The sequence below is a fragment of the Equus asinus genome, chromosome 1 (assembly GCF_041296235.1).
Source record: "Equus asinus isolate D_3611 breed Donkey chromosome 1, EquAss-T2T_v2, whole genome shotgun sequence".
In the NCBI taxonomy this organism is placed as follows: domain Eukaryota; kingdom Metazoa; phylum Chordata; class Mammalia; order Perissodactyla; family Equidae; genus Equus; species Equus asinus.
Genome location: NC_091790.1, coordinates 191611295 through 191628361, shown reverse-complemented (window position 1 = coordinate 191628361; position 17067 = coordinate 191611295). Strand labels below are relative to the sequence as shown.

Genomic DNA, 17067 nt, shown 5'->3' with positions numbered 1-17067 from the left:
CAAGCAGTGCCATGTCCGTGCCCAGGATCTGAACCAGTGAAACCCTGGGCCACCGAAGCAGAGCTCACGAACTTAACCACTCAGCCACGGGGCCAGCCCCTGTTGTCTCCATTTTACTGATAATGGAATTGAAGTTTGGAGACACCAAAGTGACTACATTAGTAAGTAATAAAGCTGGAAATAAGTCCCTCTTCTGTGTGACTCCAAAGTCCATACTCTTTCCCCAGAACCAGGTTTAGGTGATGTGGAAAGAGATCAGGTAATAACTTGACCAAGTCCTCTGGCTCATATGCAACAGAGCTGGGATTCAAACTGGGCAGCCTGGCTCTGGAGCCCATGCTCCTTACCACTGTGCAAAGCTACCTCTAACTAATGAGTATAGTGGAAATCTCCTATTTTGCCTTCTACCATTTCTGTGCCATCTCTTCTGAAGGAGCTCGTTCCATGTTGTTTGGCTGGGCTGACCCAGCTTGCACTCTTGGCCATAGACATCAATCAGTCATCCATGTCCTTAGACCAAAGGTTAGTTGGTAATAGGTACATGACCCAAGCAAGGCTAATCAATATTTCTCCATGAGGTTTAATGTACAATCTCTCTCTGAATTTTCAAGTTGTGTCAATGATGTAGGCTTGGCATGTCAATGGCCCTTTTGCCATCATACAGAGAAGGATTTTTGAGAACGAAGCCAACCAGAATACAGAGATAGAGAAAGGGCCAGAGTACAGATAGTAGTTTGAACTTCTGGATCCAGCTGTGCCTGAATTAGATGTCTCTTGGAATTCTTAGTTTCCTTTTTTGCTAATGCCAATTTGAGTTGAATTTCCACCATTTATAACAAGAGTCCTGACTAATACAAAGATGTCAGGGTATAGTAAGTAATAGACCAAAAATGTGGAATTTTAGGTCAATATGGGATTGTGGACAGTGAGGATTTTCCCATCTCCAGCTGAGAATTGGCAGTTCTTGCTATGTAATAGCATGACATCTGGTTAAATTGTTGCCTTGTCGGGGGCCAGCCCAGTGGCACAGCAGTTAAGTTCACACTTTCCACTTCTTGGTGGCCCGGGGTTCGATAGTTTGGACCCCAGGTGCGGACGTGGCACTGCTTGGCAAAAGCCATGCTGTGGTAGGCGTCCCACGTATAAAGTAGAGGAAGATGGGCATGGATCTTAGCTCAGGGCCAGTCTTCCTCAGCAAAAGGAGGAGGATTGACAGTAGTCAGCTCAGGGCTAATCATCCTCAAAAAGAAAAAAATTGTTGCCTTGTGGTGTCTTTAGATTCAGACAATGGGCCTACCAAGATTGGAGCTTTAGGGGACTGAGTAGAAAAACAGTGGGTGTTGGAGTTTTTTGGTCATTTTTACAGTCTTCAGTCAGGTCCTGAAGAAAGATAAATGCGTTTGTTGCTACTGGGCCTATAAGACGAGAGGTAAGATGGTATTTTGCTAAAATGGGTACTTTCATCTCCTGGATGCAATCCAAGATGGCAGAAGTTTAGCTCTAAGCCTTCCAGAGATAGAAAAGTCAGTACCAGCCAAGGCAAGAAGATAAGAATCCCAGAGGAAATAAAATTGGACCTGGGGAGAACTCTGGTCCTCAGTGTCTCTCTGAAGGCAAAATCTCAGGCCATGGATGCCTTATTTGACAAAAGTGCACCACTCATGAGATACAGGCTGGGTGCAAGGAACACCCAGTTATCTGTGCCTCCCTGTTTTTGTATATTTCAAGCCATATGGAGGCCATTAAGCTGAAGACTGGGCAAATGAGGAGAACAAGGAGGTTCATTACTAAGAGACAGAAACCACAGGCCAAGGATTAGACGCAAGAAATAGAATATTTCCAGTTTTAATTACTCATTCATGGAGTTGGCTGACTGTGAATTTACTGAAAGCCTATCAAGCTTTTAAGGGATATTGTCTTGTCCGTGAAATCCCACCCTGACCAATAGGGGGCTGCGATTATCAAGGCCATTGTGAAGCCTCCGAACCACTATCTACCTGAAGTAAGATGCAAAAGGGGAATCTTCCCTGATGTTCTTCTTGGATGTGACCACAGAGGAGAGTCAGTAAAGAAAGTACTTCCAGAGAACAGAGCGGGAGCAGCCAGGTTGGTCACGTAAAGGAATTCTGGCCACTGCAATGGCCGAGAGTCCTTGTTCTTCCTGACCAGTAGGATCTGATTTACCTCATGAACAAGCGGCCAATTTCGTTTTTCAAACTCTCCTTCCCTCAGTGAACTTTTACAGCAGTTACTCCTCTTCAGCAGCGTATATTGGGGGTGTTGTTGGTGCTCAAATTAACATTGAGCTCATAGATTTAGAAAGTTCAAGGAAGGAGTGCATTTGAACTAGAGGAATGGACATCACATAGATCTCCTGATCTTGGAGCTAGCTCCAAAAACTTCACTGTTCTTTGGATTATTTCCCTTTGGAGGGGGTGGAGGGTAAGTTTTCAGTTGTATATATTATCTTGCATTATATGGTGCAGGGATGTTTTCATGACTGTGTGAGTGGGAAGAAAGGTGTGTCTGGATGCCAGGCAACTGAAATGTGGACGACAGTTAGGAGACTACATGTTGGTTTGATGGAGAGAATTTAAACTATCATTGTAAAGACATGATATAATAGAAAGTGCATTGGATTATGAATCAAGAAACTTGGGATCCAGACCTCAGTCTGTTGTACATAATCTTTCTGGGCATCTGTTGGGCTAGGTCAGTGCTATCTGATCTATGGTAACAAAACACCATACCTTCTATGGTGCTAAGTAATGAACTAACTTCATGCATATAGCTGCTGGCTCATGGTTTCCAAAGGGCAGAGGCCTAATCTTTAGGCATCTGAGCTCACCTTAAAAGCCATGGGTATTTCAATGATGTAAAGATCCACATAATCTAGCTGGAGGACCTTGAGTGTCTTCTCCAGGGTTGGACGCACCATCTCTGGCTCATGTTTTGTAGCCCACAGCTGCAAGAATAACAGGGGGATTGTTAACTAACATTCACATTATTCTGTTTACTGTAATGCAGCCCTTTATTCTTTACAAAGCATTCATGCACATTTTATTCACTCATTTCATTTCACAAAAATATGTTTATGTTGCACTGTCATCTGGGCATAGGATGAGCTGATATAACTCTTGACATCCAGAGTATAGCTTTATCTGAATATAGTACCAGAGACCTAAAGATCCACCTGAACCCCAGAGTACCTAATTCAGAGAGAGTCTTCCCCCACCTGGTGCTCATCTCCTGACTGACCTTTAGCACTTTCACTTGTCCTCATTGTGTAACTAGGGAACATGCACCAGACTAGCTGTTCTGACCTGGCGTGGTGCTTTTCATGTCATTCTGACAAAAGGTCTGCTTCTCTTGAGCAAGAAATAGGGTTGTGTGTGTGACTGCTCTGGATCCGTCACATTGTGATGGGTGGTGCAGAAGCTGGAGAAATTTTCAATTATTCCAAAGGTTTAGATTCCCTTTCACTGCTCCTTTGTTCTCATTTGGTCCTACTCAGATCCCAGGGAAATTCTGCCAATTCCTACTAAGAAATTACTTGATCTCTGGCTGAACCAATGATGTCACCAAAATGGCAGCGGAGGAGACCCCAGCCTCCTTATCCCCAACAAAAATCAATAATTAGACAGCTATCTACAAACGAAAATGGGGAGATGTTGGTCAAAGGGTACAAACTTCCAGTTATAAGATGAATAAGTTCTGGGGATCTAATGTACAGCATGGTGACTGTAGTTAACAATACTGTATTGTATACTCGAAAGTTGCCAAGAGAGTCAATCTGATATGTTCTCGCCACAAAAAAGAAATGGTAATTATGAGATGTGGTGGAGGTGTTAGCTAACATGATGGTGCTAATCATTTTGCAACATATAAGTGTATCAAATCAGTGTGTTGTACACTTTAAACTTATACAATGTTATATGTCAATTATGTCTCAATAAAGCTGGAAAAAGATAACAGAAACTTAGCTTAACAAAAAGAAAAAGAAATCGCTTGATCTCTAAAGTATTAGGTAATGAAAAATTGTGGCTTGGATTTTCAAACTAGAGCATGTGTGAATTACATCTCAATAAAAAAATTAATGATCTATGGACAAGTAGGCATACACAAAATAAAAAGAAATTTTCCCTTTAAAAGAAAGCTTTGGCAAATGCTTATGTCATATGAACCACCTCCCACGTCCCTCCACTCCCCAATTTTTCTGCTTTATAGATTTGGCTCTTCCCATATTGTCTTAAATCAATGCCCATGTATGAAGAAGGAATTTTCCCCTAATCTTCAAGGGGCTAATTGGTCCCTAAATTCTTGGCAAGACTCAGGAATTTGGCAGTTGAGAGCTCAGCTCCTCTTGGTGAGTCCAACATTCTTTAGCAGAGAAAAGTGACATCAGATCCACCATTAATTAAGGAGATGGAGGGTGAAGGGACGATCTCACCTTTCCACAGTAGAAGATGTCCTCCCTCCGCACCTTTCCTTCTGCTATCTTCTCCCTGATGGCCTCCCCCACTTCGTGCTCATTCAGGTAGATGTAGGCCCCGTCAAAGTGCCGGTACCCCAGGTCAATGGCAACCTTCACTGATGCCGCACAGCTCCCCTTAGGGGTCTGAAATGACAAGGGGATTGGTGTGGAGGAGAAGAGAAGTGGGTCTTTCCTTTGGTTTAATCATTCTTAATCAGGTCGCTTTGCACTTTTTACCTTGTTTCACAGCTAAAATGACAGATTCCCAATTCCATGGTGTTGTGACTGGAAGACAGTGTCCAGGGACTGGAGAAACCGACCTCCTACAGAGCTTTCCACCCTCAGGGGGAAACTCTATCCATCCCAGGTCTGCCCTCAGCTTTGTGGCTTCAGAAATGTAACTTGATCAATTTTACCAGCGACAGGACATTTCATGGTAGCCATGTTAAGGAGGGCACAATTTCGCTGAAGAAGGCTCAATTATAAACCAAAGATTTGGGTAAGCAAATTGAGATATATGCACAGAATGGAATACCAGTCATCAACAAAAAGAAATGAACTATTGATACATACAGCAACACGGATAAATATCAAAATAATTATGCTGAGGGAAAGAAGCCAGACAAAAAAGAATAAATAGTTTATGATCCCATTTATATAAAATGCTAGAAGAGGAAAACTAATCTGTAGTGACAGACACAGCTCAGTGCTGGCCTGGGGTGGGGGTGGGGGTATGTGGGCAGGGGTGGCAGGAAGGGATTACAAAGGAGTACAAGGAAAGTTTTGGCAGTGACAGACATGTTCGCCATCTTAATTGTGGTGATTGTATCATGGGTATATGCAAGTGTCAAACTCATCAAACTGTATACTTTAAATATACACAGTTTGTTGTATGTCAATTATATCTCAATCAAGCTGGGAAAAAAAGATTGTTGGGGGGCATGTTAGATTTTTCATGATATATTTTAATCAAATTTGGTAGTAAAACCTTTGTTCATTTTATTAACCTGCATGGAACATAAGAATGAGAATATCCTCTCCCCCAAACATTGACAGAACCAACCAAAACACTTGACAAATTCCTAATGCTTGAGGTATGAGTTATCTGTTTTTCAGATTGCACATAAATTACTGTTCTTTAGTTATGATGACATTTTAAATATACAAGAGTATGTCTCATTTTAGTTAAACTTTTTTCTTAATGAGAAACGGAAGCCTTGATGGAGGTTTCCAACAAGACAAACACCTAATTTCATCAACAAACTTTTCAAATCATCTTTTCAGTTGTGTGCAGAGAAGAGGTTTAATATGATTTGTAGATTTTTATTGACCGCATATTCAGATGGAGCACATTCTGATCTCGTTCACAGATGTTAAGACCTACTTGTGCTTGTTTCTGTATTTTCAGTGTTCTAACTGAATGCCTGACAGATCATACCAGACCTGTGAACTCTGACCCACAGCTATTGATTTGTTGTAGAATGAGTGAGACAAGAAATCTCTTATATTTCTAGTGACTTTATAGTCCTGGGCTGGAAATAGAAAGCCTTGGGAGCATAAATTGCATTTTCTTTCCCTATTTCAGTTGAAAGTCATCCCTATTGACAAGCTAAGAGGATATGATAAATGAACAAATTGGCTACACAGATGGTATTAGAAAAAAGGATTCATAGTCACAAATATCAAATAGCTTGGAAAAGAGACACACATTCCAGGAATGTGAGAAATACTTCTTTGGTTAATTAATGGACAACCAGATTAATAGGGCCTGAAGAGTAATTGAGGCAAGAAACCTCAAAACTGTAAAATGAGGTGTTACGGATGACAGCAAGTGTGACAAAGCACAGTGGGAAGAGGAGTCGAGGCAGAATCCAGAAATTTACAGGGAAAAAATAAAAATACTTCTTTTTTCCCTCAGGTGTATACATAATATTAATGAAAAGAATAAAGCTCAGTATGAGATGGTAAATAGAACGTCAGAAACATCACTGAGATTTTGTGGGCCGGAAGTGATATTTTAAGTACAGAGCTAAAGTAGATTTAATACAAGGGGTAGAGCCTCAAACAATGCATATTAAAGTATATGCTTGTATTTTCCAAGATTAACCCAAGAAAAGAGGCTCAGGGGCGAGCACTTAAGAGAGAAAGTGAGAAAGACGGGGGCTAAGGTAGGAGTGACGTACTGACCATCTGAAGTAACGTATGTGTGATGCTTCATTTAATAAAGATTATGGCATAGAAGCAGGTTATAGTAGTGAAAGCCTTCAATTATTCAGTTATTAAAGAGTCTTTTATGAAAGCCGAATATTTCCTACATTCTTTACTTGCTAAAAATATTCTCCTTTCGAAGGCGGAAGCAGCAACAAGGGGCATTGCTATTTTGGACTTAATTCTATTCACTGTGGAGGAACTAGTTGGAAAGGTAGATGAGAAAAATACTTCTTTGTAATTCTTAAATGTAGCATAAGAGAATTCCATAGAAATTCTGACAGATTCTTTAGGAAAATCTATTTTAGAGAAAAAAAATCAGAAAAATCAGATAAAATACCATATTTGGAGATTCAAATAAGTGATAGGATAGGAGAATCTAAAATGCAAGAATTTGACTCTGTAATTAAGGACAATTTCAGTGAAATAAAAAATTCTGTTTCCTGAAATGGCCAATAGCATCCTTCCTCTACTTAAGAAAGGGGAGCGTCCTAAAAGGATGAGGCGCCACCCTCCAGGATGTAACATATACCCTAGGTCAACATCCATCATGTGGTTTTGTGTCCCCAATAAGTAGAACATATGAGTCTGAAAACCTAGTAGGAGTGATTCAGCTTAGCATCACTCCCTTTACCTACTTAGAAAATATGTGCTTCTCATTCCTGAACTTTAGACTCTATTATCTAAAGGTTGCCAGGGGAAACCAGCCTCCTTATTTCAAGAGTTTATCAGTCAAGGAAAGCAGTTGCCATACTGGCAGAAGTTAGTGACCCTTATCATGGGAGCAGGTAGGGCTCCTCCATTGTTACGCAAGGGGACAGGGAAGGAAATGTTTGGCACCTAGTTGATCGAGTGATACACCCCTTCCCAGTTTTGATAGTTAGTGGCCAAGTGCAGCAGCCATGAGCTGAGAGGGTAAGTTGACCAAGGACTCAGACAACTCAAGGATGAGGATCTGGGTCAAAATATCAAGTAAGCCATCTGATAGACCAGCAGAGATGTTGGCTAAGGGTGTGGGCAATCTAGAATGGGTAGTCTTGGAGACAGACCATAAATATAAGTTGCAACGTAAAGACAGCTTTAGTGACAGGAGCTATATTCATCCTGCTAACCTCTTCTTTTAATTTTTTCTAGGAAAGAGACCAAACAGAATTCTGGAAGAGCTGTTCTCAAGGGTGAACTTAGCATACAAAGCCAGTAGGTGCAGTTGGACTAGGGGCAGACTGTAGTGGATGTCATGGTGTACCCCACAGGACAGAGGCGCTCATTTCCTCAGCTGCCAGGAGTATTGGCTGCTGACTGCTCACATCTGAGTCCCTCTATGGCTGATATAAAAGTATATTTCCTTGCAAGATATTTCAGCAAAACTCTGTAGCACCCCTCCCCTTTCAGAGCTGCTTGTGGGATTGCCGAGCAAGTCCATCACAGTTCAACTCTCCCCTCTGCACAGACCTGCTTTTCTCGCTCCCTTACAGGTAAGCCTCTAGCATGCAAATCTCCTTGTCAGAGGTTGTTCTTCAGTGTATCCAAACTAAGACACTTGGGTAAAGAGGGATTTCTTAAACAAGCCACAGAAAGTACTAATGACAAATTAAAAGAGTGATAAATGTGACTACATTAAAATTGAGAAACTCTATTTATCAAAAGACACCAGGACAAGAGTAAAATGACAAATGAGAAGAGATATTTTCACATAGATTTAACTGACAAAAGGCTCATATCCAAATATTTAACAAATTCACCATATCAACAAAAAAAGGAAATCCAATAAATAAAAATGCATAGATGGCACAGCCACTTTACAAAAGATATCCAAGGGCTAATAAAAATATGAAAAATTGACCAATTTCATTCAGAGTAAAGGAAATGCAAATTAAAACCACAATGAGAGATGACTTCACACTTACTAGAGTTGCATAAATTAAAAAGACACCAAGTGTTGGTGAGAATGTGGAGCAAGCGGTACTCTCATACCTTGTTGGAGGGAGTGTAAATTATATGCCTACTTTGGAAATTATCTAGATTGACATCATCTACCAACATTGAAGATACTGATACTCGATGGCATAGCAGTTCCATTCCTAGGTAGGTACCTAGAGAAACTCATGCACGTGTGCAAGGAGACATGTGCGAGACTCTTTGTAGCAATATTGTCTGTAAGGCTCCAAACTGGAAGCCATACAAATGCCCACCAGTAAAATGAGTAATGGTAAATCCTCATAATTAAATATTATACAGCAATAAAAATGGTTGACATGTTAATAACATAGGTGAATCTTATTTTTTATTTTTTTTGAGGAAGATTAGCCCTGAGCTAACATCTGCTGCCAATCCTCCTCTTTTTGCTGAGGAAGACTGGCCCTGAGCTAACATCCATGCACATCTTTCTCTACTTTTCTTATATGTGGGACGCCTACCACAGCATGGCTTGCCAAGCGGTGCCATGTCCGCACCCGGGATCCGAACTGGCGAACCCCAGGCCACTGAAGCGGAACGTGTGCATTTAACTGCTGTACCACTGGGCCGGCCCCATAGGTGAATGTTACAACATAGTATTTAGAAAAAGAAGCAAGACAAAAAAACAGTGGGTTCAGTATGTTTCCATTGATAGAAAGTCCAAAAACTGTCAAAATTAAATTATATTGTTAGAAAGGCATGTTAAAGTTGTGCAACCCTTAGAAAAAGGCAAGAAAATAATCACCATAAAACTTGGGAGAGCAATTACCTCTTGAGGGTGGGTTTCTGAGTGTGGTATGTTCTGATTTTGGAGCTAGTCAGTGGTGACACAAATGCTGGCTTTAAAAGTATGTGTCTCTCTCTAAGGACATCGTACTTCAAGATTTTGGAGGTTAGAAAAAGAAAAGGAGGGGGATGAAAAATAAGGAGTAAGTGACTCAACTGAATTTCAAAACCTTAGATCCAAGGAATGTAGTAAGCTGGGCCTGAAACATCCTTTTCGGCCTTCAGCTACCGTTTGTTCTTCTTTGCCTGATCCACTCGGTTGCCAAGCTTTGTAGACTTCATGCTAAGGATTTGTAACCGTCAGCCAAGTTACTTCCTTCCTAGGCTCCAGCCAAATTATTTTCCTCAAAGCCCCCAACCCAGTTCAAGTCCTCATTATTTTTTTGCCTGATTGATTTCAGAAGCCTTCTCACTTGATGTCCATGCATTCCATCTCTTCTCATTTTAATTCATTTTAACTTTGGTAGGTTAATATTTTTGAAGGATGAACCTATGTTTTTCTCCCTGGTGTGTTTTTTTTACCCTCTGCCCTCACCACCAAACCACTTTTGCTGCTGGATGTGCAGCCTTCATTGCTTCTAGAATGACATAACAAAATGCAGATTGATTTCTCAAAGCCGAGATCCGTGCAGCAGGAATGCAAGTGTGAAGGGGTCACAGGTACTGGAAAGAACTCAAAATATGCACTCTACTAAAAGTAAAAATGACCAATTGAATTGTTCTTTGTTCTTTGGCCCTCAAAATGTTAGCCCATATAACGTCATACAAAAATCTAAATGAGTTGCTATTATTTAAAAATTAATAACTACTTTACAAAATTTTCTGAAAAATGGTTGAAGACCAGGCCACACTGGACCCTAGTTGATGCAAGACAATTGGCGTAGTGGAGAAGTCGCCACCCTCTTTTAGAATGGTGGGTAGGGTGTCTAGTCCTCTGCTTGCTGTGTATTGACGATAGTCTCCTGAGCGTTAGCTGCATGAGTTTTCTTTTTGATCGTAGCAGAGAAGAAAATAAAACATTTCTTGCACTCTTGTCTGTTGTCAAAATGGGAAAGCAGAACAAAACTGAGAAATAGTCTTTGCTACCCAGGACCACTTATCCATGCTTCCTGCCGAGTCCCTAGTCCCTTTAGGAAGAGACCGTGAAAGCACCCTCACCCCTGACAAAGATTCTTTCATTGACCAAACTCTAAGCAGGCTCCCTTGAACGCTTTTCAACATGGGCTTCCATGTTGGTCTCTGCATTGTCCAATTTCGGCAAGAATCCTGCTAAGTCAGTTCAGCAATAACCCCTCACCCTCCATATCTGACCACTGTTGATATCTAATCAGGTTCCAAGTTCCTCATCATCTGCCATCCCCCAGGTGATGTCTGATCATATAGATTGTCTTCAGCAAGAATCCTGTGAGGTCGGTTTAGCCAGAATCCCCTCTTACCCCTGATGTTTCCTCTTAGTAATTCTCCATCCACTGACCCCTACCCTGCTCCATGGCTGTAAATTCCTTCTTGCCCTTGCTGTTCAGAGTTGAGCCCAATCTTTCCCCTAAGCAGAATTCCATCACAGTGGTCCCTATACCCATCACAACAGTTCCTCCCTTGCACACAGTCTTCCTTACTGTGCTTTAACAAGTGTCTTTGAATAATTATTTTTCTTCAACACCCCATCCTCAGCTTAAAAACAGATCTATGGCCCAGTGGTAAAGTTCACATGCTCTGCTTTGGTGGTTCACATTCGCTGGTTCAGATCCTGGTGGGGCACCTAGCACCACTCAACAGGCCATGCTGAGGCGGCACCCCACGTAGAGGAACTAGAAGGACATACAACTAGAATATACAACTATGTACTAGGGGGCTTTGTAGAGGGAAAAAAGCAAAAGAGGGAGATTGGCAACAGATGTTAACTCAGGGCCAATCTTCCTCACCAAAAAAAGCATACCTTTAAAAAAAAAAGATCTAAAAATCCTTGGTGTAAAAGCAAGGCTTTGCCCTCTCCAGGTGAACGAGGTTCCCTGGGTTGAAAAGAGGAGGGGAATTAGATGGGCACTGGGGAGAAAGCAAGGGCTATTTAAAGGATGGCATACTCCTGAGAAGGGGTCCTGAGCCTGGCACCCTCCACCTCCTCCAGCTCAGGTGCAGAATGGACTTGATGTTTCAGGATCCTCCTTGCTACTCATCAGGGTTTGGACATCGCCTCTCCTTTGCCCAAAGTGCAAAGCCTTTGACTCACTCTCCAGATTGTGAAAACTGCCTGCAGCGAGAGAAATCTCAACCAAGGCCACCCAGGAAGGAATACAGGCTCATTTACAACCCCAATCTACCTTCCTAGGCCACTCCTTCCCCAGAGATTAATGGTTCTTGACCTACCTCACAACTAGAGTTGTTCATTGATACTTTCATTTTGAATAAGTATTGTCTCTCTTAAAGCACTTCAGCTTTTGCTTATATTTTAAGTTATATGTGTATTTATTTTTTCTGCTTTCAGTCATTCCACTTACAGATTTTAAATCCCCGTTTCTAGCACATTGTTTAAAGTTTTTGATAAATATTGGCTTTTAACTCTATGGGCTGATATTCAGAGAAACTGAATTAATTTCTATCAAAGCAGAAAAAGGGAACAAATTTCAAGGAACTATCAGACTTACCCAGATGGAGCTATAGGGAGAGTGGCAGAAAGAAGGGAGGTCTGTTGGGAGGCTGTTACAGACCATTTCGTCCCTGTGTGAAAGCATTCTGGGACGCTGTCAGAGGGAAACAGCACATGGAGAACTGGTACCTTTTAGTTTTCATTAGTGATCATCAAGTGAAGTAATGCACGGAGTGCTTGGTGCTACTAAATGTTGGTTCCATCTGAAATTCCCTGAATCTACAGGCATGAAACCCCTTTACAAGAAAGTGAGCATATTAAGAAAAAAATTTTTGTAAGTTAGGAGATCCTGGGCTGGTCAGCCTCACGCGGCTCCATGGTAACGTTCTTCCAAGCTGCTTTCCCACAGTTCCTGTCTCCTCATGTTCTGGTGGAATGTCCACAGGGCAGAAGTTGGAGGAGACAGTACTAGTCTTCCTTATTTTAGCTTCCATCTCTGCTCCCGCTCCATCTCCTCCTGAAGACAGCCCGAGTCTTCCCCTGGTGCCCGGAAGCTCTCTAACTTCTATAGCAAAACAAAACTGATCAGGATCCCAGGGCAAATATTGGCTGACTTGACCATATCCCTGAAAAATGAACGAATTGCAGTTAAAGAGTAATCTCAGCCCAGCACCTGCCTTCTCTCTCTTGTTGTGGAATGAAAGGTTTTGAAAAGAATCTCAGGCGTGTCAAGTGGAGAAGACTGTTTTGGCATCAGACTGCACCTCTAGTTCTGACTGACTCTGAAGTTAAATCTAACTTGGTGCTTTTATTTCACAGTGACTGGCTGAGCACAGACAGTTCTAGCCTTTGCCTCCTCAGCCCTGGGCAGGTGATAAAGGAGTTGTCAGTTGTGTGGTTTGCAACAGAAAGCCATGAGTCTGCTCTATCCAAGATACTCCATTCTCTCCACTCCCCATCTTCCCACTTAACACCAACTCCTCCAGATACCCCAAATCTTCCAGTTGCATGCTGTGTATTTTTCTTCACATAAGAGTTTCTGATTTTGTGAGACATACTATTGACTCTATATAGTACTTTAACACTGGTAATATTTCTTATCACAATGTGGTTGGTGCATGCATGATCTTCATTTCCAATAGTATTCCTCGTATGTCATATTCTCTAATTGGTGTATGTCTTATCTTCTGAAGTGAGTTACAGTTCCTTTTGGGAAATGTCACATGACTGCTTTGGAACGTCTCCAACCCATAGCATTTAATATTACTGGACACATAGGTATTCAATAATACTTATTGGTAGACATAGCACTTTGAGCCCCACTGAGTTTCAGGAGGTATATATATATATATATTAAGGGAATATATATATATATATATCTCCTAGATACTTTCATATACAGAAACACACACATAGAAAGTTGTAGTTAGAAATATGCAGTTTCATAAGATATATTCATAACAGGCAGTATAGTATAGGGATTAGAGCATAGGATTTGGGCCAAAACTACTCTGGTTCAAATCCCAGCTCTGTTCCTTAGCATTACAAGTTTGGGGCAATTTATTTTACTTCTTTATGCCTGTTTTCTTATCTGTAAAATGGGGTTAAATGGTATCTCTTTCATAATTTTGTGAGCATTAAATTAGAAAATGCATGCAGTGTGAAGTACTTAAAAGAGTTCCTGGCAGATGGTTAAGTATTCAGAAAAATTTTATCTATTACTGTTGTATCCATTTACATCTCCATTCCCTCTGATGCTCACATACATGTATATTCCCTTTCACAAATTCATTCATTAATTTGGCAAGCATTAGCTGAACACCCATTACACCTAGACACTATATGGGGAATACAGAGCTGAATAATGGATTTCACAGTCTCGTGGGGAAGATTGCAGAGAAACAGTGATTACAGTATAGTGCGATAAGTGCTACAATAGAGTTGAGCACAAGGGGCTATGTGAATATGCTGGAGTGGCAAGTTGTGGTGGCTGGGAATGGGTTTCTAAGGAGAGGTGTCCTTGAGTTGAGTCGTGAAGGTTTAGTAGAAGTTATCCAAGTGAAGAAAGCAGCAGAAAGGGTGGTCCAGGTCGAAGGCAGCGCATTCAAAGGCATGGAGGTGGGAGAGTTGTTTAAGGAACTTAGGTAGTTGTACTTTACACATAGGGAGAGGTGGAAGAGTGCTGGCAGGTGCTGTTGGACAGACAGGTCTCCACTGAACCATAAAGGACCAGTGTGCAAGGTAAGATGTGTAGATTCTACCTTATAAGTGATAGGGAGCCACTGAAGTAATTAAACAGAGGAGTGACACAATCAGATTTGGGTCTGAGGAAGATCCTGATAGCCCCAGTTTGGATGATTATTTGGAAGGGGACAAAACTGGAAGAATAGCTCAAAGATAAATTCAGAGCCTAAACTCAGGCAGTGACAGTGGAGATGAAGAGGAAAGTATGAACTGGGGAAATGTTTCTGAGATAAATTCAACAGTGATTTAACAATCAATTGGATGTAATGTGGAGAAGGGAAGAAATAAGAAGAGGGCAGAATGAAGGAATATACTCAGATTTCTGACTTGGGTGGCTGGGAGTGGTCGTGTGATTTGCTAGGACGAGAAGTATTTTGGGGGGGAAGGGGAGATGGTGAGGGTAGTTTTGTCATGTTGAGTTAGAGGTGCCTGTGGAAGATGGAGTACATACTGGATTGGAAGACAGAATTAGCCAAAGAGCTTGTTAAATGCAGGTTCTTAGGCTCTGTCCCTAGAGATTCAGATTCAGTTGACCAAAGGTGAGGCCTAAAAAGCTGTATTTTTTAAAAATCTGGTGGTTCTTATGTAGCCAGTCCACAGGTGTATGGCAGATATAACAAACAGAATAGGAAATACAATTCAGGAGTCCCTGCATATATGTAGTTGAAGCCAAGATTCCGAATGAGGTCACACAGAGACATGGGCAAAGTAAGAAGAGCAAGGGGCCAATGACCGACTCTTGTCGTTGTTCCAACAGTGATTTCCCTTTGCATTAGCAAAAACAGGGGAACTTGGCAGTTGAAGTGGAATGCGGGATCGTGATGCAAGTGTTAACTACTCTTGGTGTCTGCCGTTTATTTTTCTTCCTCTGTCTTCCGTTCTCCATGCTGCCCCAGAGTTATCTTTCAAAAACACTGATCTAATGATGCTCTTCCTCTCTTCCTAAACTTCAGATAATTTCTCCTGTTCTATAGAATGGAGTTCCAACTCCTTGGCATGGTATTCAAGGTCCTTTATAATCCACTCTCAGCTTGAGTTTCCAGATCCAGCTGCTATTGCCTCCAACGCTAATTCCATGTTCCAGCCACTGTGGGATTGGCCTTTCCTGGACATGTCATACATCCTTGCACCTGTATACTTCCCCTCTGCCTCAAATGTCCTGCCTCAGCTCTGCTTCTTTGCCTGACCAACTCATACTTAGCGTTACAGAGTTCATTTATGCACGAGCACTCAAATTTCCGTAGCATTCTCCACATACCACTGTTTATTCTGGTAATCAGCATTAAATGTTGAATTGCAATGAGGAAAGCAGAAAGACATTTTTCTTATAAGTAGAAACTTTACTATATTTTAATGAAAACCCACTTCAATCTTCATGGTCGAATTTAACTATTCCCTTCCTGTGTTTTCGGAGAGCTACGATGTACAATTCTAGAAGAGCATTTACTCTTATCTTCATTGTTCTACAATTAGTTTTAGAGAGTCTGCCTCTTCTATAAGATTTTTAATTCCTAGGCAGCAGAGATACTGTTTTCTTCATATTTGAAGTTTCTATAGCTTAATGCTTCATACATGGTGGGTTTTCACTAAATGTTTGTTGGACTGAACTAAAAATTCTTAAATATAGGGGCTGGCCTGGTTAAGTGCGCATGTTCTACTTCGGTGGCCCAGGGGTCGCCGGTTCAGATCCCGGGGGCGGACATGGCACCGATGGCACACTATACTGTGGTAAGGTGTTCCCCATATAAAGTAGAGGAAGACAGGCACGATGTTAGCTCAGGGCCAGTTTTCCTCAGCAAAAAGCGGAGGATTGGCAGCAGTTAGCTCAAGGCTAATTTTCCTCAAAAAAAAAAAAAAAAAAAACCTTAAATATAAACAAAAAAAAATCACAAGTCAAAACTCAGAAATATTGCGTGTCTCAGTTCAATCTAATAATCAGCACTGAGCTGAATTTCAATAAATGAGGCAGAAAGGTCCCATTCTCTAATCTAAGATAATTTTTTATCATAAACTGATTTAGTTTAACCTTTAGTCCAAAACCCATTTAGCCAAACAGTAGTCCTTGGAGGTTGCTCTCATTGTTACAAAAGGGGTAAATTGGTGACATCCATTCAAAATAAATTACAGATTATGCTTTATGAAAGTTTCTTAAAAACAAACTAAAACAGAAGAAAAAGAGATAAGCTTACTGATTTAGGTTCTGAGTAGGTACCAAGTCCGATGATAGGAATGCTGTTTCCATCACTTAGAGGTATGCGGTGATTTTCAGCGCTGAGGTACATCTTGGAGAGAGTCTGGGGTTTCAAATTTCTAGAAGTAATTCTGAGCACCACAGGAAGTCTTTCTGAAAGGAGTCCCAGGGCCTATTTAATCAAAGAGAGGAGGGCCAGAGGGAGGAGCGGTGGGAGGGAGAAGAGGTTAACAGATCTGTTTCTCAATCTGTATTTTTTTCCAGGTTGTTCTGGAAATCCCATCTGAGATTGTCTTTTGAACTTCACTGGGGCATGTAAATTACATAGCTCACTGAGAGCTTATGCTCTCTTCTCCGCAAAGAGAAGACTGAAAAAACAAAGGAGAGAAATCTAGCTGGCTTCTATGGGTTAGGATGCTTTTGTTGGCAAGTAACAGGACTATCTCAAATTCTCTTAAACTATAAAGGAAACTTACTGGTTCGTATTCCTGAAAACATCAACTTTAGGGCTAGCTTAATGTAAGACGAGAGGCTTCCCTGCAGACTCTGATGCAGCACGATTGGGAAGAGTCCTGGGATTTTTATCACCTAATTAAGTTTGGGAGACACTGGACTAGAGAACCA

At 41.3% G+C, this 17067-nt stretch overlaps 1 protein-coding gene across 1 annotated transcript in view; it reads right to left on the bottom strand.

Moving 5' to 3' along the window:
- Positions 1-16616, bottom strand: part of AKR1D1 (aldo-keto reductase family 1 member D1) — a 39388-nt gene extending 22772 nt beyond the window's left edge. The window contains exons 1-3 of the mRNA XM_014839344.3: positions 16442-16616; positions 4451-4618; positions 2849-2965 (exon numbers count right to left, since the gene is read on the bottom strand). Of these exons, the coding sequence (XP_014694830.1) occupies positions 2849-2965; positions 4451-4618; positions 16442-16534 (378 nt within the window). The 5' untranslated portion in view covers positions 16535-16616. The remainder of the gene's footprint in view (positions 1-2848; positions 2966-4450; positions 4619-16441) is intronic.
- Positions 16617-17067: the final 451 nt, after the last annotated feature.